We start from the raw sequence: 22089 nt of genomic DNA, 5'->3' as shown, positions 1-22089 counted from the left end.
GACTTCTTCTTTGTCTATCATCATTATCAGTATTTACCCAGCACCTCTGTGCACTTGACTGAGTATTTATAGTTTTTACCAATTTATAGATCTCTACATGGGTCACAAAACATGATTTCTGTCCTCAAAAGCTTTGAAAAGTTCTTAGTCTGAGAAGGTTGGAATACTTTCAGTCAAATGGTATTCACATTTTCTGACTGTTGTGACTGATAGACACATAATAAATTAAATAATTTAGTATTTACTCTGAAGCACATATACCCATAATTCTACAGTAATGGCCAAACATAGGTGTCCTACAAACTGTGAAAGAATGAAAGATTGTTTTAATTGTGAGTTGAAAAATAGAGGGGGGAAAGTGACCCACTTTAAAAGTTAAAATAAGTTAGGGTCGACTTCAGAGCCACACCTGTGCATCAGCCCCATTTATAAAAGGAGGCTTGTTTCTCAAATGTGGTCATTCATTTTTTTCTGGGGGAAAGACAAGCTAAAAATGTTAAATTGAGCAACTAGCAAAGCCACAGTACTGTGGTTGCAGCCTTGATTCTTGTTTTAGTCCAGCACCAGTTGTATGACGGATGCATGTTCTCTCTCTCTGTGTATCTCTATCTCTTTTTCTAGCCTGATGTCTTATCTCTCTCTCTCTCTCTCTCACACACACACACACACATGCACACACACACACACACACACACATTTTCCTGAGTGGCTGAGCTGAAGTGGAAAAGAGATTATGTTCTCCACAGGCAGAAAAGCCAAGGCACAAAATTCGGCAGGCAAATTAATTATGCATGTGAATTGCAATCTCCTGGATAATTTGTTTTCCTTCTTTCTCTGGTTGTACTTTCAAGAGGGAAGTGAATTAATGGAATAATTACTTTGCATTTAAACAACAGCCTGCATTTTGATCCCTCAGCTGGGTAGTCGGCACCCAGATTTATGCAAGCCGTGTATCCGAATATATGAAGTAAAGAGGCTCACAGATGTATTTGTATAACATTTATATCTTCTTCCTTTCACCATTTCTCAGGCAAAATTTAGAATCAGGTCGTGTCTTTGTTAACCTCTGGTGTACCATTTTAAAGCGTGGGTCCTCTACACCTCCTTGGATCATCAGCTCATGTTATTTTCACCAGCAGGGTCCTTTAGGGGAACTCTGGGTAATATGTGCAAAGTGGAAGTATGAACACAATGAGCGCTGTCTATGTTGTTCGGCGTTACTGAGCCCTCCTTCTTCATCTTAAAAATGTGAAACGGACTTTCCCTGTTGTTTCCAATGCTTTATAAACATGAAAAAAATTTTCCCTTTGGAAAGATAGAATACTATGGTCGTCTCTGAGACATTTTTCAGATTTTTCCCTTCTCTCGTTATTTCTTTTTGTTTCATTTCATTTCTTTTCTTTTTAAAGATTTTATTTATTTATTTGACTGAGAGAGAGCGCACAAGCAGGGGGAGCAGCAGGCAGAGGGAGAGGGAGTAGCAGACTCCCTGCTGGTCAGGGAGCCTGACTACATGGGGCTCCATCCTGGGTCCCTGGGATCATGACCTGAGCCGAAGGCAGACACTTAAACCACTGAGCAACCCAGGCACCCCTTCCCTCATTCTTTCAAATTAAGATTTTTTTCATCAAAATATCCTTGATTCTTTGTTTCTTTCCTACGACCACAGAGAAAGGCAATTATGATACTTTGTCTGGTAATCATATAAATGTATATAATGTAGAATATATTTAACAATGTATATGTTAGGTTTTTTCTTAATTAAGATTTTATGTATTTATTTGAGAGAGAGAGAGCACAAGCAGAGTGGGAGGGGCAGAGGGAGAAGGAGAGGCAGAGAGCCCAATGTGGGGCTCGATCCTGGGACCCTGAGATCATGACCTGAGCTGAAGGTAGATGCTTAACCGACGGAGCCACCCAGGCGTCCCTCTAATGTTTTTTATACTTTGTGAGTCTGACTGTCGTTTCCCCTATAATGTTTTTTATACTTTGTGAGTCTGACTCGTTTCTGTGCGTGAAACATGGTATTGGTATACAGAGGGAGAGCAAGTGTGGATGCATTTTCTAGCCTTTTACGAAGTGTGGAGCCTAAGCAGGCCTCAGTTTCTTCATCTGTGAAATAGGGGAAAGTACAGTGTGTTTCGTGGGTCTGTTCTTGGGCTTATTTTCCTCTTCCACTTCCCCCTGCCATCAACCATTGTGCACATTTCACTCCACTGCACACATCACTGCAGGCTGACCGGGCCCTTGCTATTTTTAGTAAGCATCATGCTAAACCCTTGGCGTATATTTACTCTTACATTTTCACACCAAAGCCAGATAAGGTTGATGTGGTCCTATTATAAGAGATGACCAAACTGAGGTTCGGGGAAGGTTACATCTGAGGTCCCAGAGCCAGTAAGTGCCAGAACCAAGATTTACACCCTGCCTCTTTCCCATTTTATAGTCACAGGTTCCTAAAGGTGTTTTAAAATTTTGATAAAAGAAATGTAATTGCAAATCCCATTGCCAGTTGGTGTTGGTAAATATTTGCCAGCCAAACCATGGCTTCCAACAGAGTGAGGATGAGTATAGCCCATCAAATTAATACAAATTTCCTGCCCCCGTGTATCTGTTAGTCCTCATTTTGTTTTTTTATGAGAGTGACATTATCGTTAGAGATTCTAGAACAACTACCCCAAGGAACTTATAGAAAATGAGGTCCTAATATTAAGAATAAATAGAAGCTTCTGTTGTCATTGCTAATATAGAAACGTGGACTGCACATTGTCTCAGTATTTTTCCGGCTCCAACAGTAATAGAGAAGATGCCTGGAGAATGAGGGAGTGGAGAGTGGATAGAAGTAGAGTCCAGGCGGACAGAATCAGTCCCCGGGTGCTGGTGCACCCCTGAGACTGAGGAGGCATGGGCTGATGGTCCTGCTCACACATACCCATAGGTCTCGTTCCTTTTTGTGACTCATGGTGGATGTGGTCAGGCTTTTAAGATTGCTGTACATTTTCCTCTTCTGGTCACACTTCCTCAACTGTTAGGAGGTACTTTCCACCATCAGTATTTCAGGCGAGGCTAAGCCCAGAGCCCCTTGACCACCCGACCTGAGATCAGCCAATACCAAAACCATTGGCTTCTCGTCTGTGGCATCCATCGCTTCTGCAATACCTTTTGAAACTCACTTCAAGGACTCTGGATGAGAAATGTAGTAAATGAGCCCAAACAAGCCAAACTAAGGACACTTGAAGATAGAACATAGATGTGAAATCTAGATTTATATGCACGCACACACACACACATACAACATACATACAGTTAAGTGTGGATTTTAGGTGGTGACTCTACATAATATTTTATATAATTTATAGTGGAAATTGAGTTTGTTCTCCAAGGTAATTTTGTGAAAGTTCTTTTTTTTAATTTTCCCCTTCATTTCTTAACTCCTTCCTTCCCTTCCTTCCTCCCTCCCTCCCTCCCTCCCTCCCCTTCTCTCCTTCTACTCCTTCTTCTCCTTCCTCTCCTTCCTTTGCCAAGCACTGTTGTATACAATTTAAACCCTTTATCTCATTGAATTCTAACCCAGCCCTATGGAGTGAGCCCTGTAAATTGCATTACCAATATCCCTTTTTTACAAATGAACACATGAAGAAACTAAGGCTCAGAAAATTTAAGGAATGTATACAGAAACACATAGCAAGAAGCAGTTGCATAGAAACTCATCCTTTTTTCATCATACCGTGTTACTTCCTAGTTTCTTTTTTTCTTTTTTAAAGATTTTATTTATTTGACAGAGATAGAGACAGCCAGCGAGAGAGGGAACACAAGCAGGGGGAGCGGGAGAGGAAGAAGCAGGCTCATAGCAGAGGAGCCTGATGTGGGGCTCGATCCCATAACGCCGGGATCACGCCCTGAGCCGAAGGCAGACGCTTAACCGCTGTGCCACCCAGGCGCCCCTAGTTTCTTACAGATATACAATTATACATATAATTTCCCAGAGGAAGATAAGATCATTAGCATTTGGATGAGCTTTGTGGCATGCCTGATATGCCTTTTTGCTGGCCTGGACTGGGTGAAAGGCAGCTCCTGTGGTAGCAATAGGAGAATGGAGCATATGCCATTCTTAAAAGGCGTGGGAGAAGAACCCCCTCTCCTTGTTTTCCTCTCCAACTACATACCTAAGATATAAAGCACAGCTCATGGACTTTGCATCTGAAGGGTTTTGTTGTTGTTGTTGTTGTTGTTTTTTAATCTGTTAGGTTGTTTAAATGCTAGTGGACTTCTGTTTTTCCCATAACTTGGCTAGACCAAACTAGCATTCTCCAGGCTCTACTTCTCTTTTCAGATCAATGACTGACTCACTGTGAGACTTTGGGGAGCAACTTCACTTTTCCGGGCCCCCATTTCCCATTTTGTAGCACGTCCAGTTCCCTCCTCACTTTGCAGGGCTGTATTTTCTAGATGGGAGATGGTGATATAGGGAGGAAGCTATGTCCATACAAACAAACCAAAATGGCTTGTTGCTTGAGGGGGTTGTGGAGTGTTTGTATTACCCAGAGGGGATGCTGTAAGCATTGTGACTGAAGTTAGCAAGGACAGCCTAGACCACCGAGGTTTTTCTTCTAGAAATAAGAGCTAGTGAGGAAGGTAACCATGCTGGCACTTCCCCCAATTCTTCTGGGAGCTGCCTCCTGGGCCAATCTTGCCAAACCCCCAACAGCTTCCTTGGTGATCCTCTGCTTGTCTTCTCACTTTGCAGGGCTATTTTCTCTTATACAGTAGTCCCCCCTTATCCATGGTTTCACATTCCACAGTTTCAGTTACCCATGGTCAGCTGTGGTCCTGAAGCAGAATATCCTCCTTCTGACATATTTTCAGAAGGTCAAAGGTCAACAGTAGCCTATGGCTACATCACGGTGCCTACAACATTCACCTCACTTGATCTCATCACATTGGCATTTTATCATTGCACAGCTTCACAGGAAGGGCAAGTACAGTACAATAAGGTATTTTGAGAGCGAGACCACATTCACATACATTTTATTGCAGAATATTGGTAAAATTGTTTTATTAGTTACTATTGCTAGTCTCTTACTGTGCCTAATTTATAAATTAAGCTTTATCATAGTTGTGTATATATAAAGGAAAACATAGTATTTATAGGGCTTGGTACTATCTGTGGTCTCAGGCATCCACTGGGGGTCTTGGAATGTATACCCCATGGATAAGGGGGATACCACCGTTTGGAGAAATGGAAGGCCCTTTTCCATTTTGTCTTTTTTGGAAAACTCCAACTGGTTCTTTAAGATGTAGCTCAGTGAAGGTTAGTATCACCTTCTTTGGGTAGCTTTCCCTTCTCTTCTGGGGCAGAATTAAGTGCTTCCCATTCTGTGCTCCCACAGCACCATGATAATAACCCCTTTCGAGTGTGAAGGTCAGGGTGGCCTCTGAGTTGCATAGACATATTCCTTCACGGGACTGGGTGTCCTGAAAGAGCAAGGATTCCCTACTATTCATCTTTGCATCTCCAGCACCTAGAGGAAGGCCAGTGCTTTATGAAATGTGATTGGATGACAGGTGTGGAGCTTCTAACGAAGAGAATCCCTTGTGCATCAGAGGCAGGAGGCAGAGGCAGGAACGGGCAAGATCCTCCTGGTGGGGTTCTTGCTCTTAACTCTTGCCTCAAGATGGTGAGGAATTGAAGAGGAGATATTTAGTACTTGTCAAAAGAGAGAGCCCAGGAAGAGCCCCAGTCATAGGTACAGTCTTGCAAAGGGTGTGTTGTGTGTGTGTGTGCCCTCATTAACACAAGGTCAGAGCTGAGTAACCCCAAAAGTGAGCAGAGAACCTTAAGATACAGAAATCCAGTGGTCACAGGCACAAGGAAAGGTGCCTCCAGTAAGACCTACATTGCGTTGGCCTGTAGTGTGGGGCAGTGTCTGGTGCTGTCCCCTACCTCCAGGCTCTGGTGTAAGCTTAAGACTTCCCTAGTTCATAGCAAGGCAACCCTGGGGCCGTTATTAAAATCTCAGTTCCCTCATCTATAAAGAGGAAATCATAATAATGCTCCATAGGTTTGTGGCTAAAGTGAAATGTGATAATGCATATAAAACACTTGGCATTGAATAACCATTCAGTAAACTTTAGCTGGCCTTCCCATTTGTCCGTTAGCTATTGTTTTCTCTGACTCCAACATAGATGGAGAGAACATTCTATGGAGAGAATAAGAATTAATCATCTTTCATAAATAAGGGAAAAAACTGGCTGATCTCTAAGCATCTCCCCATCTGTGGAAATCCAGGTCAAATGTCACTTCTTGTGGGGGCAATGCTTGGCTCTCCAGGCGTGAGCTCTTTTCTCCCTTCCCGTGGATCTAAATTTCCCCCTGTATTGTAGTGACTAGAATCCACTCTCCCCCCTACTAAACATGCCAGGGCCACATCTAATCTTTGTGTTGCCAGCATCTAATCTAAGGTACCAGGATATGCACAGAGTAGGTATTTGGCAGATATTTATTGAAAGAAGAAATGTATATATGCATTTGTTTCGTAGCAGATATTTAGAATTACCAGAGGTGAATTTCATAGTCCAGATAGTGCTATGCAAGTTACATCTGGGGGACCTCTAGCACCCATTCCTCACTATTTCCTGGGTGCTCCTGGTTCACAGAGTTGGAGAATCCCTGCTGGTTTTACCCTCCTTTGGTCACCGCTTTGTCTCCACAGTTCCTTTCCTCTCACTTCATCGGGTCTCTGCTCAAAGTCAGACACTGGACTTGGAGACCCACTGCCAAGCATCACAGGCAGCCAGCAGGGTTTACAGAAACAGTTTGAAGAGGCCCAGTGCAGGCAGAAACCCGCTGGCGGCTGGTGTGGTGGGGCAGGGGGCATTCCATGGCCAGGTCGAAGACTGCCTAGGGACACTAGCCTCTCTTCAGTCCCCATATCAACCCAGCAAAGTCATTCTTCCAGCAAAATGGTTTCAGGAAATTCAAAGCATTCACTTGCTTGCTCTAGGCATTTGTCCCTTTCCACAGGAGGGATATTTTTAGCAGGTGCACAAGAATATTATAGTTAACTCCTCAAAGGAGGTGAGTAGACTTCTTAAGCCCTGTATGCCATCAATTAATGGGTTTGTGCATTCACCTGATTAGCTGCCATGTGGCAACGCCGTGAGATGACTTCTGGTCTAGACTTCTAGCTTGTGATCTCATAATCTGCTGGAAGAGATGGGTGTGGACCCAGAGGCCACCTGCCCACGTCAGGACCAGCGCTCAGAGGAGGAAGAGTTCACTGATCCCTAACCAACAGCCAGAACAGAATGTCCAAACTAATGCGGATTGTTTTTAGAAGCCTGAAGGTGTCATTTCAGTATTTATCTGTGAATTTGGCATTTTCTCTTTTGAACATTGTGCCTCAGGGTGAGTTGTTTTAATGTGGTTTGCTGTTTCGGTTGTGAAGGAAAATCAGGGCCTCAATAAAAAGTTAAGAAAAAAATACCCAGAAGAATGCAGTTGCTTAGCCTTGGTCATTATCACCTAGAAGATACCAATATAAAGTGTACATAGGATTTGGCACCTGTTGTTTGTAGCTTAGGACCTAGGACCTTGTTAGCCTGACAGTGCCCTCTCAATACCTAGATTAAGTTCTTCTTCATATTCAGGAAACACATGAAATTCTATTTATTAAATATTCGAAATCATGGGGAAATATTCTTATTGTATGTTAAGCAGGTCTTCCTTAAAGAACAGCATTACCTCTTAAGTTTGAAAACTTATAAAGGAAAGAGGAAAAATAAGGAGGCATGGACTCCAGGCCCAGTGACAGCAGCCTCTAACTGGGTGTCATTTTACTCCTCTGTGGCAGGAAGAGAGTGGCCAGATAGGTAATCTCTATGGTCCCTTCACCTCCACATTCTATGACTCTGTTATTCTTATGTCATCATTTAAGGAAGTTGGCATAGACCCAGAATATAGCAAAGAAAGCTATTAAAGATTTGGAAGATAAGCCCCCCAAAAACAGGTTAAAAGAATATTTTTAAAAACACTTGGTGGCGATCACTAAGGCATGTGACAGAATTTTTATGAATTGAGCAGCTTCTATCATTCCCTCTGAGAATAGCCCAAGAAAGAAAGCTTTAATCGTATCAGAAGAGATTTAGGTTACACGTAGGAATATGAGACACCAGAGAGGTTATAGGGTTTCCTTATTTGGATATTTTTAAGAAAATAGTAGATGGCTCTCTTTCTGGGACAGTTTGCATACAGTCTTGCCTAGAAACTGGGAGTGAACTGGATCAGCATGTCTTAAGCTGTGCACAGTGACATCTCAGAAAGCAGGTCCCACGTGCCGCTTTGGTAACTTCCCTGCTCTGTGCTGAGCAGCCAAGCAGTGGGCATCTGCCTTGGTCAGTGAGGAGAATGCATGAGGACAGAGATTTACCTGCTGCTGAGGTAAGAGCAGGAGCCAGGAGGGGCTGGGAGATGCTGGGTCCTTTTCGGAGGCAGTGCCTTCCAGGGAAGGCCCATCGGGGTGATTGCCACAGCTCCTGATGACCCCTGCCCCTATTTCTAGGCCCATTTGAAATGCACCTGCTCCGGGCTCTAACTTGTGCATATACTTACCAGCTAGTGAATAGACTTTTGGAACTTCTAACATGGAAGGGATTTCATCTCTCAATTTATAGATAAGGAAACAGAGGCCCAAGGAGGCAAATCAGAGCCTGGTATTCCAGACAAGCAGTACCCTAGGTCTCCCAGGCCCCCACGCTGGGCATTTTGTCCCACTCCTCACCAGTTACTTCGGTTATGGTTCCTTGGAGGTGTACAAGTGTATAAATTATCTGGATACCTTTTTGGCTGATTTAGATGTTTGCTATTTTTATTTTTTGGTCAGTTTCTATGTTCATTTCTTACTCTTAGCTAATCCTTTCCCCCCCTCACAGCCCTATTTCACTTGTTCATTTTCAATCTTCACAACTTTTTCCATTGTATTAACCATCTTGCAATAAGTGAGCTGTGATCTCTCCATCACTTTTGAAACCTGACATTTAACTGTGGGCTCCCCGAAGCCCAAGGCTTTGTGACTTTGTGGCCCCCATGCTTATAGTCCAGCTACCATAGTGGTGCTTTGCACATAGACTCATAGAGGATGAGAAAGAATGAATGAATGAACAATGAATGGTGTCTGATATTGAAGTAATTGAGTAGTAGGTAATCTACTAGTCTGTAATAATATTCAGCTTTTTGAAATGATCCAAGGATGCCCTGAAGTTTCAGTAGGGAAGAGTGTGGATCTTAAAGTCCTTGTGGAAGCATGCAGAATGAAAGGTAGCTGCAGATTTTCAAGACGTTAACACCAGGAGCGTCATTGTCTACACCCTAGGGAAGGAGAGAGGTGACAAAGCATCGAGAGCCTCCACGACCCCAAGCCTGGAGTATCCCCTCTGCTTGCAAGAGATTTGCTCTCTGTCACATCTGTCATGGCTCTGAGCAACTCGGTAGAAAACAGGTGGCATCAGGGACGGGTGTGCTGGGGGAGGCGGGGAGATGGGCACTCCACGGTTGGTGGCCAGGCTGAACCCTGTGTGCTATGCTTTATACAGCTTCCAAAGCCCTCAACCGTGATCAGACCAGAGGCTCCCAGAACAACATGTTCACTAGTTTGGGCGTTATCTCGCCTGCTGGCTTCCCATGGGAGTTTACAGGGCCCAAGACAGCTAGAGAACAGAGCCACGGAGTCGGCGCCCTTTACCTCCAGGCTGCAGAGATAAACGAGTTCTGTGTTCTGGAGCAGCCCTTGGGCAAATCAGTGTATTTGCAGGGAGAAAAAAGCCAATCCAAAGGAGATTTTGACTTGACAGAAGAATTCATAAGAGCTCTTTTTAATGGTTGTCTATATTTGAGGCTATTTATCATTATTTGGCTTCTTAAAAACAAAATCATTTTTAGAAAACATTTTCAGAATCATCCTTTATGTGAAACTTTGGAATATCTGTATCCATGGAGTAAATTACTGGTGGTTAGATCCCCTACAGTGGGCTACTTTGTAACATGAAAGGGACAGAATTACCTAAGCAAAGCTACTTCCTTGTCTCAGAAGTTTATCCTGATGACTTCTTAAAAACTTAGGGGTATTTTATTTTGCTTCGGACTCCTGTATATTTTACGTTCCTCTTCTTCAGGCCGCGTAGTTTAGCACTCAAGACGGCAGTATTAATGATGTTCTTGATTACATGTTGTTTTCGATTATTAACTGTTCATTCAAGTGTTTGGAAGTTGTGTAGTTTTCTCCTGTCTACATATTGAAATTATCGAGGTAGAGCTAGGATCTGGGTCCTGAGTTTCCAGTTTTACTTTACCCACTGTGTCAAGTTGCAGGAAAAGTAGGACACATTCAAAAGAGTCCCTAGGCAATGTGATGCCAGGTTACAGATGGCTCCCTGATCCTGGCGGTTATGTAACTGGGCACCAATTTATCGAACCAAAATACTGACCAGCCCACCACTACCCCCTCTCAGAAAGTCTGTGAGCATCTTACTCTGGGCAGGTCACCTCCTATCCTTTCTGCTGCCTTTCATTATCAGTTAGGAAACTCCTCAGAGAAAATCCAGCTGACATTTTTGCATTTATTTTTAGAGAATGTATTTCGTTCTGTAAATGCCACAGTGCTGTGTTCTGTAGTAACCTCCTACAAATAGTTTCGGTATTCCAACTTTAGGGAAGTTGAGTCAGGTGCTTTTATTCTAAGTAGGCATTATCAGAAATTCTCTTTCACTACTGATCTGGAAAATACCAACCTCCTCTAAGCTGAGACTTAATACTCACTGACCTAAAGAAGTGAGCAGGTTTTGTGGCTTTTGCAATTAGGGGGGTTATTTCGTATTCTTGGGACTTTAGAAATAATCTTATAAAAGTGAACAACCAGTAGTTTCTTTGGCCAAATGTCTTGAGATTTTATTGCTATTGATTTAATAAATTTAAGTGCTTACAGGAAAACTAGCAGCCAAATGTGACTTAGATGAATGATTTGAGTCTGTCTTCTTAGATTTATGATTTGGGCAGTGATTCAAAGCAGGGTTCCAAAATTTGCCACTGACTTGCAAGAGACCTTAAAATGGTTTCTGGGAGGGCATTCATAAGGGATGAAGAATATACAATGGAATATTATTCAGCTGTAAAAGGAGGAAATCCTGCCATTTGCAACAACATGGATGGACTTTGAAGGCATTATACTAAGTGAAATAGGTCAGACAGAAAGACACATACTGTCTGATCTCACTTATATGTGGCATCTAAAAAAAATTAACAGAACAACTAACACTAAACTTATGGAAGAAGAAATCAGACTCGCGGTTACTAGAAGTGGGTGGTGTGGGAGGGGAAATCAGAGGAAGGTGGTCAAAAGGTACAAACTGCCAGTTATAAGATAAACAGGCCCCAGGGATGTGATGTATACAGCTAGCGCTGCTGTGTGGTATATAGAACTGTTGAGAGTAAATCCTAGGAATTGTCGCCACAGGAAGAAAAAATTTTCCCTTTATTCTTCTTTCTTTACTTTTTATTGTATCTGTATGAGAAAAGGGACGTGAGTTGAACCCCTTCTGATTATACGTAAATCAAACAATCATGCTGTACACCTTAAACTTACACAGTGAGGCATGTCAATGATTTCTCAGTAAAACTGGAAAAAAAAAAGGGGGGGGCTGCACAAAACGCAGGAGCAGTAGAGTGGAACCGGGAAGGAACATGCCTTCCTCAGCCACTGCTCGCAGGCGCTAAATGGCTCAGCACATCCCATTACAGCAGCGAGCTCTCTAGAGACAGCCGCCAACGTGGTACTGGTAATTTGCAAACTGAAACCCTAACCTATGATCCTTATGAATCTGACTACGAGTACCATAACTCGTACCTTTGAATGTGCATGAAGTGGGTATGTTTTTTCCAGGCAAACATATTAATAGACTGTGTAAAGTGCCTAATCTTTGATTCTAACCCCAGCAGTATCCTTTAGAAATGGTCTGATCTGCATGTTTTTAATCACCTCTTCTTCCTGCTTCCCTGTTTTGTGAACATGCTGCCATTTGCACGTTTGGTTCAATTAGTTAAAGGGTTGCTTCTCGGTTATGGACCTTAATGGCCCTATGAAGTATACCTCCATCCTCTTCCTGCCCTGCTCACCAGCAACCACATTTAAAACTCCAGCCTTGGGGCGCCTGGGTGGCGCAGTCGTTCAGCGTCTGCCTTCGGCTCAGGGCGTGATCCCGGCGTTCTGGGATCGAGCCCCACATCGGGCTTCTCCACTAGGAGCCTGCTTCTTCCTCTCCCACTCCCTCTGCTTGTGTTCCCTCTCTCGCTGCCTGTCTCTCTCTGTCAAATAAATAAATAAAATCTTTAAAAAATAAAAAATAAATAAAACTCCAGCCTTGCTTTGAGAATGTGTACATAGACAAAGCATTTCATCTCATCAAAACTTTAGTTTTCTTATCTATAAAATGAAGGAGTTGTAATAAATTATTTCTTAAGTTCCTTCTGCCTCTAAAAATTGACTTGTGTTTCCAGGACTTCTGCTCATTCTGATAGTAAATGAGACCCTCTCCAGATAGCTGTTCATGCTTGCGCCCAAAACAACACAGAGGGACGATAGTTTGGGCTGTTGACTATTCCTTCTCCAATTCACCTTTTTAAAGTTTATATGTATGTATGTTTTTATTAATTTATTTAAGAGTGCAAAAGGGGCAGGGGGAGGCAGAGAAGGTCAAGCAGACTGCCCACTAAGCATGGACCCCCAATGCATGGGGCTCGATGTGGGGCTCCATCACATGAGCCCTGAGATCATGACCTGAGCCAAAACCAAGAATTGGATGCTTAACTGAGCCACTCAGGTGCCCCATCCAAGTCACCCTTTCAAATAAATTTTCCTTTCACTTTTAATCACTGAAAGATTTTGGATTTTTAAAATGTGACGCTGTCTCACTATATGTAGCTTCTCCAAGTTGATTTCCCCATTTATAAATCTCAGAAAAATACAGTTCTCCAGATGCTCAGGCTTTTCATCTTGACTTACTTACCATGGTTTAAAAATCACATGGTTTTAAAGTAATGCTTTTTTACCCCCCTTTCTAGGTCTTTAATTTGCATGGGCCATGCAATTTCTATGCTAAAACATTTTCTCTACTTTTTCACTGCACCATGATCTTTAGATTTTCTTTCTCACCTAATACTATAACTCTTTTGTTTCTTCCTTGGCCCTGCTCCTGACCCTTAAATGTCTTTTCTTTACCTTTACTTGTGTTTTTCATCGTCTCTTACCATGCTCTACAACCTAAAACTCTATGTCAATGGAGAGGAGTAAGTTCAGCCTCAGAGATCCCATTCATTCCCCTTACCTTTAACATGGCTTCATGCTCTCAGGGAGCGAGGTCAGTGTAGCTGTCCCTCACCTGAAATGAGGAGCAGCACCTGGCTTGTATAGACATTCAGAAAATATTTGTAAATGAATGAATTTCTCTTGTCATCCCATGAACATCTATGAACCAAGAAGTGTTAAGACACTTAAAAGCAAGAAAGTCCAGCCAGCTCTAAGGCTTTAGACCAGATTTTATCAAAGATCTTGCTAAAACAGGATGGAGAAGAGCCTTCTCTTCATATCTATAGGGAATATTTGTAAAGGCATATGGGAGAGTCTGGCCAAATGAATCCAAGGATTTAGTAAAGGGTACAAAGTTAATGTACTAATTTCTTAACCCAGAAGCCTTGCTTTCCTAACATGTGAAAGCAAGATCTTCCTAAGCTAAGATGCCTAGGTAGGCTCTCTGTGTTACAGGTTTTTAAACCTCCAATAGAGTATACATATTAGATGGCTAATGAATAATTGCTGAGTGAGCAAGCGAGTGGACAACGTGAATACCTAACACAAGTGTGAAGGGAGTGAACCTGACCAGATAGCATGAGAGAAGAGAAAAGACTTGAGAATTGGAATCCTGGTTGCTCTCTCCCTGGCTTTGTGGTCTGAGATATGTGTCCTAACTTCTCTGAGCTTCTGTTTCATGTTCTACAAAATGGGAATATATGTATGTGTGCCATCAGATTTCACTGAGGGACATTATAATAACCACCAAGCTTGTGTTTACTGCATCCCACAAGCGTCCTCTCCTTGAGGCCTGGGCAAAGGGATTGCTATCTGACCTCAGTTCTGTGGCCCTAAATCAATTGGTTGGTTTGGCTTATATAGATAGAGTGAATTATGTAACTGATGACATTTTCCTTTGTCAGAGGCATTAGCCTCTAGAAAACTTGGAGCTAGATTTTCAGCCACTTCTAGCAAAATGTGCAGTCTTACTCTGCATTTGGAGGAGTAAACCTGCTCCCTGCCATTATCTTATTTTGCCCATGCTTACTTCTCCTTAACAATTGCATGATTTGGGGGCACCTAGGTGGCTTAATCGGTTAAGTGTCTGCCTTTGGCTCAGGTCAAGATCTCAGGGTCCTGGGATTGTGCCCTGCATCGGGGGCTCCCTGCCCAGAGCAGAGTCTGCTTCTCCCTCTCCCTCTACCCCTCCCTCCTGCTCATTCTCTCTCTTTTACTCTCTCTCTCAAATAAATAAAATCTTTTAAAAAAGATATTTAAAAAAACAAAAACAATCATATGCTTTTATTCATTTAATTCTTAGTTCTGCAAGTAGTTGTGTAACCCGACTCAAATTGTTCTTGGGACAAGGATTGGCGAGGGGGGGAAGGAAGGAAGGAAGGATGGATGGAAGGAAAGAATGAAAAAAGAAAAAAGGAGGGAGACAGGAAAAGGGACAAAAAAGAAAATGAGGGGAGTGAAGAAGGCAAGAAAGTCAGCTAGCCATTTCCTGTCCCCAAGGGTCACTGCGCCGTGTAACTGGTGTTTGTACGGTTAAGCTCTACACAGTTTTACCTTCCTTCAGAGAACCCAGTGAAACTTTTTAGATACATCAGGTAAATAATAAAATTTTTATTGATAATAAAACATATTTGTAGAGGAATTGAAATAGAAACAGTATCTAATTCCATGACTTTGAAGTCATGCTCCCTTGAGTTCCTACAGGTATATAAGGTGACAGGAAGGGGGCTAGTGGCAGGGGGACATTTGGGATTTTCAACCCAAATGAACATCTCAGAGTTCTTCTTTTTACTTGTTCGCTTTTATCTACGTGTTAAGCCTCTGTTAACAAAGGATTTGGGGGGGAACCAAAGTTTGCAGCCACTGTTGCATGTACATGACAAAATACTCGGTGGATAATAGATGTGGGTTTGCAAAATTGAGCATAAGGCATTTTGGGGCTATAGGTGTCCGTGTTAAAACTGTTGTTTTTCTGTGGTTGTTGGTTGCCACTGAGGACAAGCACAGCCCTAGAGAATGCTGTGAATATACAGAAAAGGAAATTCACTTCAAACAATATCCTGCAACAAATATATTTTTAAAAATCAATAACTTCATTAAAATGCTCAAATTATAATTACATGTAAGAATACCCCATCATCCACACTCCCACCCTACTCATTCATCCCTTCCCCACCAGGAAATCCAGTAAGCCTTAGTGGAACTCCAATTTGAAATATTCTGGTGTGAATTAGCTAGGGGCGGGGAGACTATTAATCTGTTTTCTGTTTCATTTTTTTCTACCCACTAGAGGGCAGCAGTAAAGCACAGGGAAAGTAACTCCAGCGCTAGCATTAAGTTTCTCAGCAAGACTAGCCTTTCGAAACAAGAACACCTACAAAGTCCCTCAGATTCCCGTATATGAATTACTAGATGGTCAGGTTCCCTTCCTCCTTCTCTAAATATTTAGAAAACTTTGAAAACTCCCTTTGAAGTTGTAAAAGTTATCTGTTGGCTTGGCCAAACATATTAATTTTCAATGTGAACATGACATCATTGCTAAAAAAGACATTTATGTAAAAATTAAGTGTTATAGTTGTATATTACCATGTAACACACTACTCCAAGGCTTAGTGATTTAAAGCAACAATCATTTTATCGTATCTCTTGATTCTGTTTGTTGACTGGGAACAGCTGGGTGGTTTTCCAGCTCTGCGTGATTTGACTGGGACTGTGGACATCCCAGGTCTCAAATCAGCTGGGACATCTAAAGTGGCCTACTCCACTGGCGCCTGATGCTGGCTGTCAGCTGAGAGCCCAGCAGGGACTGCTAACCAAAGCATCTAGTCATTGGCTTCTTCATGTGGCTTGGACGTCTCACAGCATGGTGCTTGGTTTCCAAGAGGGAAAATCCTAAGAATGGGTATTCCAAAAGGAAGAAGCCAGAAGTTTCCAGTCTCAGATATGGCTTCTGCTGCTTTCTCAGTGGTCAAAGCAGACGAAAGATCAGCCCAGATTCAAGGGAAGAGAAATCAGCTCTGCCTCCTGATGTGAGGAGCAGTCCGTATACACAGGGAGGGAGAAAGTGGTGAGAGCCAATTGGAGACCACTGCATAGAGGGTTAAAAATAAGGCGGTTTCTTGCATATTGGGAAGATAGTTATAAATCATGAGGGATGCACAGGGATATTTCTTCATTTAATAAATGGAGATTGCTGCTTCATGTGGTACTTTAAGAATTAAGACACACAGAAGTCATTCCTTATGTTCTTTTCCTTCTGCAGATCTGTTGCCTAAAGCAATAAAAATGGCCAGAGGATCAGTGTCCGATGAAGAAATGATGGAGCTCAGAGAAGCTTTTGCCAAAGTTGGTGAGTAGACCACAGTCTACTCTTTACCAAGTCAGATAATTCTCCTCTTTACCAAGTAGCTTCAGGACAGATTCGATGAAATGGTAACATAAGCAAAATAATGCAAGTGGAAGGAACACAATGGTATTGGCCAGAGGAACTGGGGGAACTTAATTTTGAAAGGTCTACTTTAAGAAAAGTACTTCTTTCTCTATCAAAACATGGAATGGACCCTTTCACACCTGCAGCTTTTCTCCTATTTTTATTTTATCTGCTTTCTTTGGTTTCCTTTGTTTTTCTACTATTCCACAATTTTTCTTTGTATCTCTAAGCCTGTGATTTATTTTCCCATCTGTTCCTATAAGTCTCTTCAGATTCTTCTCCCAGAATCTCTGTTGTGACATGATGACTCATGTATGTTGGAAGTGCCACTAATGCCCATCTCTCATAGAAACAGGGCGCTCATGAGATTCTGGCTCTTGCATGGGGTTGGGCTGTGGCCCCTGAATGATTGCCTCTCCAGCACACTCCCCTCCCATCTCCCCTTCCCTCACCTCTTCATCCTGTTACCTGAATTGCCCTGAGACTTCTGGTGGTCACTTGTCTTGCAGATACCGATGGCAATGGGTACATCAGCTGCAATGAGTTGAATGACTTGTTCAAGGCTGCTTGCTTGCCTCTGCCTGGGTACAGAGTGAGAGAAATCACAGAAAACCTGATGGCTACCGGTGATCTAGACCAGGATGGGAGGATCAGTTTTGATGAGTTTATCAAGGTGAGTACGATGCAGAATACAAGGAGATGCATTTGAAACCTGGGACTTTAATTTGAAAAATCCAGAAATATATTCCCACCCTCCTTGCTTCAACATTACATATTTTTCCCTTTGTGGTTTTCTTGATCACAGATTGGATTTCTAAAGGTACATTACATTTTGGCAGGTTTTTCATGGCCTAAAAAGCACAGAGGTTGCCAAGACCTTTAGAAAGGCAATCAACAAGAAGGAAGGGATCTGTGCGATCGGTGGTACATCGGAGCAGTCTAGCGTCGGCACCCAGCACTCCTATTCAGGTAGGCTGTCCCAGTGGGTGCACAGTGGAAGTGGGGAGGGTGCTGGCATGAGGGGAGACTGGCGGGGTAGTGGGAAAGGAAGCCATATGGAAGGGATCTGTGCCTTCCGGGGTTACAGATTCTAAACCTGCTATTCAGACCTAAGCCAACACAAGTTTATTGACTACTGCCTGTTGTCCTGTGGTTGGTGGGTCAGTTCCAGGGCCATAAATTAGGAGGAGCAATCCTAATTCTAGGTAGAGTCCAATACCAAATAATCTCAATGGCATTTAAAAAAATACATCAAGGCTGCCAGAACTCCTTTGTAAGTCTTATGGATAAAATGAACTACTCAGGCTTCTATCTCCTAAACTTCGTGATTTTTCTCAATGCCTGCTGATTGATTAAAAAAACTGTGTTTTCACTGATTTGGAAGGAAGTTGTATATTTCTTCTGAAGGCTGCCATCCAACAGCCTTACAGGATGGTAATCCAACAAATTCCAAGCTGAGTTCTTCAAAACGTTAGCTGATCGTAAAGATGAGTTCATGGTTAAGTACAGTCTGTGATTGTGAAGACAATGTTTAACCTTTTACTGTTGAAGACAGAAATTATATAAAGATGTCTTATGAGGGGGCGCCTGGGTGGCACAGCGGTTAAGCGTCTGCCTTCAGCTCAGGGCGTGATCCCGGCATTCTGGGATCGAGCCCCACATCAGGCTCCTCCACTATGAGCCTGCTTCTTCCTCTCCCACTCCCCCTGCTTGTGTTCCCTCTCTCGCTGGCTGTCTCTATCCTGTCGAATAAATAAATAAAATCTTAAAAAAAAAAAAGATGTCTTATGAATCTTCAAGACAGTCATGTGTCATGCAGTGCTTCTGAAACTTTTGTGACTTAAGATTCTTCTGAGGGATGCTACTGTTTTCAGTGACACACAATTTAGGAAACACAGGGCTAGACTGTAAGGCATAACTTGAGGTTTTATTAAAACTTCCAAAATCAACTTCTCTCAGCTTTACTGATAGGAAAGAAAGATTATATCACAAAAGATTTTATTTCATAGCAATTTCATTATGATTGTATAAAGGAACTCAAAGATACTCCAGGAATTATCTGTGATCATCCCACATTTAAATTGACTGGGCTTAAGGCAGCCTGAGTTTAATCCTATAAGCATTAGATCACATTCATATTTAAATTATATCTAAATATAAATAAAATATATCTTCATTATATATATAGGTAGTTATATGATAGTTACATATAATATATATAAAATTACGTATAATATATATAATGATTATAATATAAAATTGTATATATATAATTTCTAAATCTGCCTGCCATATATTTTATGACTTGTAGTGAATAGAGATTCTCATCCTATTCCCCAAGAATCCAAGAGATTCTTTTTAATGTCAAAAAATGTGAGGTGACAGGATAGGGGACCAGATAATATCTCAGTGTCTCTCCTGGGCATGACAATCTGAGATCCATGTGTATAATTTTGTTTACACACACACACACACACACACACACACACGCACACGACAAAGCTATTTTCACTTTGCAAGTAAGTCATTTTTATCATTTTATTTGCAGAGGAAGAGAAGTATGCCTTTGTCAACTGGATAAATAAAGCCCTGGAGAATGACCCTGACTGTCGACATGTTATTCCAATGAATCCAAACACAAATGATCTCTTCAGTGCCGTTGGGGATGGCATTGTCCTTTGGTAAATAACACTTCCTTCTCGGTTTCCAAAGGTTTTTCCTGGAATTTTCGGCAATACCAACAATTCATTGTGTTTATCCTAGGCCAGCTTCCTTTGGTGCTCAGCTGGACCCCAAATGCTTTCTGGACTCTTACTTGGCAGGTCCTTGGAAAGCAAACTAATTTCAAAAGCATCTTATAATGAGAAATGTAAAACTGTTATTGTTTGGTTGGAGGAGGGGGATGTGCAGCATAGAGACAAATAAATACAGATAAAGATGCAATAATATAAGGCCCAAAGCAATTATTTCTGGAATATATGCCACCTGGCTTCACCTGAACATGACCAACCATGAGAATAGATAGATTGATAATAGCAGCATGATAATTGAAGAAACCCAATACGCGTCCTTAAGCAAAGGGACTTTGAGTGGTACATACAAACATGCACTTATGCTGAGGACACCGGGAGAAAGAGGAATGTTTTCTGTCTGCGGAAGACCTCGATCCACAGATGGTCATGATGCTGTCTTTGAAATGCTTCTGAATCCCTGGCTTTAGCAGCTTCTGATATCACTGTCAGACATGGTATTCGTGAAGAGGCTTGAAATCCTCAGTCTCAGGTGGGCACAAGAGTTGAAGGGAAGGGTGGGTGAACAAGACTTAGAACCCCTTCTTTCCTGCTCTGAGCAGAACAATTCTGCTTTTGGTATTTTTTGTATTAGAGTTCACTCTGAGATTTCATTTTAAAAACTTTCAACTGCCAAAAATATAATTAATATAAATAAATAAATAAATAAATAAATAAATAAATAAATAAATAACTGTAGCCTCAGGATCGAGTCCTAGTTCCTTAGGTTGGCATCCAGTGCACTCCATCATCTTCTCTCAATCTCCTTCTAGTTTTACCTCCCAAGGACCCCCATGACTCAGGTACCCACCCAGGATACTGAGTGAATGGCTGTGTGAATAACTGAATGCATCAGCAACCATATTACCCCTCCCCATCCACGTCCTGCTCATAACTGCAACTATGGCCTTGCCTTTTATTTTTCTTCTTAAGAAGAAGCATCTTCTCCTAAAAGGCCTTGCCTTTTATTTTTCTTCTTAAGAATACCCTTTCCTTCCGCATCTTCTCCTATAGAAATCCATCTACCCGAACAGTTTCTGGTCTATTCCAATCCCCCAGGGGTCTCTCCCTTCACTGGATTCCCAAAGCATATATTTGTAGTACCTTGGGAGCCATTATAATGCTCTTCTTTTGGACTGTTAGGTAACTTTTCATATCCATATATTTTGTCTCTATAATTGCACCATAAGCTTTTCAAGAGCAAGGTTACCTTCTGCTTTCTAAAGTCACCCCTCCCTCATGCCATTTCCTACAGCTTCTAGCTCACCAACAGTTTCAGATTTTTCAAATAATGATTTATGAGTTTGTTTTGCCTGAATAGCAATGAAGTGTCTTTTGTTTATGTATATGTACACACACACACACACACACACACACACACGACAAAGCTATGGAAATACATCTTTAAAGAACACCACAAAAAAGGTAGTTGCTTAAACATTGTTCGGATAAAAGGTTAATGCTGATTTCTCATTAAAAACAAATAGCCACAGTCAAGTTTACTATTGTTTGAATTTGTTGTTTCTTTGGATTTGCTTTTTCAACTTCCTTTCTGTAAATAAGTTGGAGGTGACCTAAGGACATTTATTTTTTATGCCCCATTGGAGGTTAAACTTAAATGAGTAAAAGCAGTTTTTCATGAATAATAATTGCTTACTTTCGACATCTGATCAATGTATTAGACACTTAATGGGTGAAATTTCTCAAGTACTGATGCAACAGTGACTACAGCAGGATATAAAACATTTTAACTTAGTTAATAGAGTTCCACCAGGTGTCAGAAATTTAGACATTCTATAAGCTCGGAAGTATACAGGTAGTCATTTTTATAGTGTATATATAGTCATTTATATACAATTTTCCCAGCTGAGAAAGTAAAGTACTTATGGAGGACTTGCCTTGGCTTTCTACCCAGAATTTCCTAATATGCTAAGGACACCAGGGTGATTTTGCAGCTTCTTAAACACATGAATAAAGTGGGGTCTTTATTTCCTGCCTCAGTATATTAGTGTGATTTCAACATTAGCCTTTCCCATAGAGAGTTTGAATCTAATCAGAGCTGCATAACTGATTTTATATCTAAACACTGAATCACACAGATTATATTGTTGTCTTACTTGCTGCTGGTATTGCTAGCATTTAAATTCAGTGTCACTGGACTCTGTTTTCTGAAGGCAGCTTTCTTTAATTTAATTGTTTCTTTTTTCAGTAAAATGATCAACCTATCAGTACCAGACACAATTGATGAAAGGACAATCAACAAAAAGAAACTCACCCCTTTCACCATTCAGGTATGTCTTCTCTCTGTTACCAAACTGTAAGATTGTGCTTGGAATGAATGAGCCCTGGAAAGGCAGAGCCAGCCTTTTCCAGGTGCTCGGGCATGATTCCCAAACTCTGCACTGCGGCCGGTGGTTCGTCATGACTCGTGGGGACAGAGGGAGACAGTTTTGTTTTATCTTTTATTAATATGACAGGGAAACTGGGAGGCGAAATGTTGGTGGGGTGTTAGTAG

The 22089-nt window shown here is 41.7% G+C and overlaps 1 protein-coding gene across 3 annotated transcripts in view; it reads left to right on the top strand.

Annotated features, from left to right (window-relative positions):
* Nucleotides 1–22089, top strand: part of LCP1 (lymphocyte cytosolic protein 1) — a 53735-nt gene that overhangs the window by 6586 nt on the left and 25060 nt on the right. For all 3 annotated transcript variants that reach the window (XM_045796793.2, XM_087865140.1, XM_045796791.2), the window contains 5 exons: nt 16618–16704; nt 17295–17458; nt 17625–17754; nt 19334–19466; nt 21784–21865. In XM_045796793.2, the coding sequence (XP_045652749.1) occupies nt 16641–16704; nt 17295–17458; nt 17625–17754; nt 19334–19466; nt 21784–21865 (573 nt within the window). In that variant the 5' untranslated portion in view covers nt 16618–16640. The remainder of the gene's footprint in view (nt 1–16617; nt 16705–17294; nt 17459–17624; nt 17755–19333; nt 19467–21783; nt 21866–22089) is intronic.

This window comes from Ursus americanus, chromosome 10 (genome assembly GCF_024610735.1).
Source record: "Ursus americanus isolate L20-20 chromosome 10, mUrsAme1.1.p, whole genome shotgun sequence".
NCBI lineage: Eukaryota > Metazoa > Chordata > Mammalia > Carnivora > Ursidae > Ursus > Ursus americanus.
This window is presented reverse-complemented; position numbering and strand designations above follow the sequence as displayed.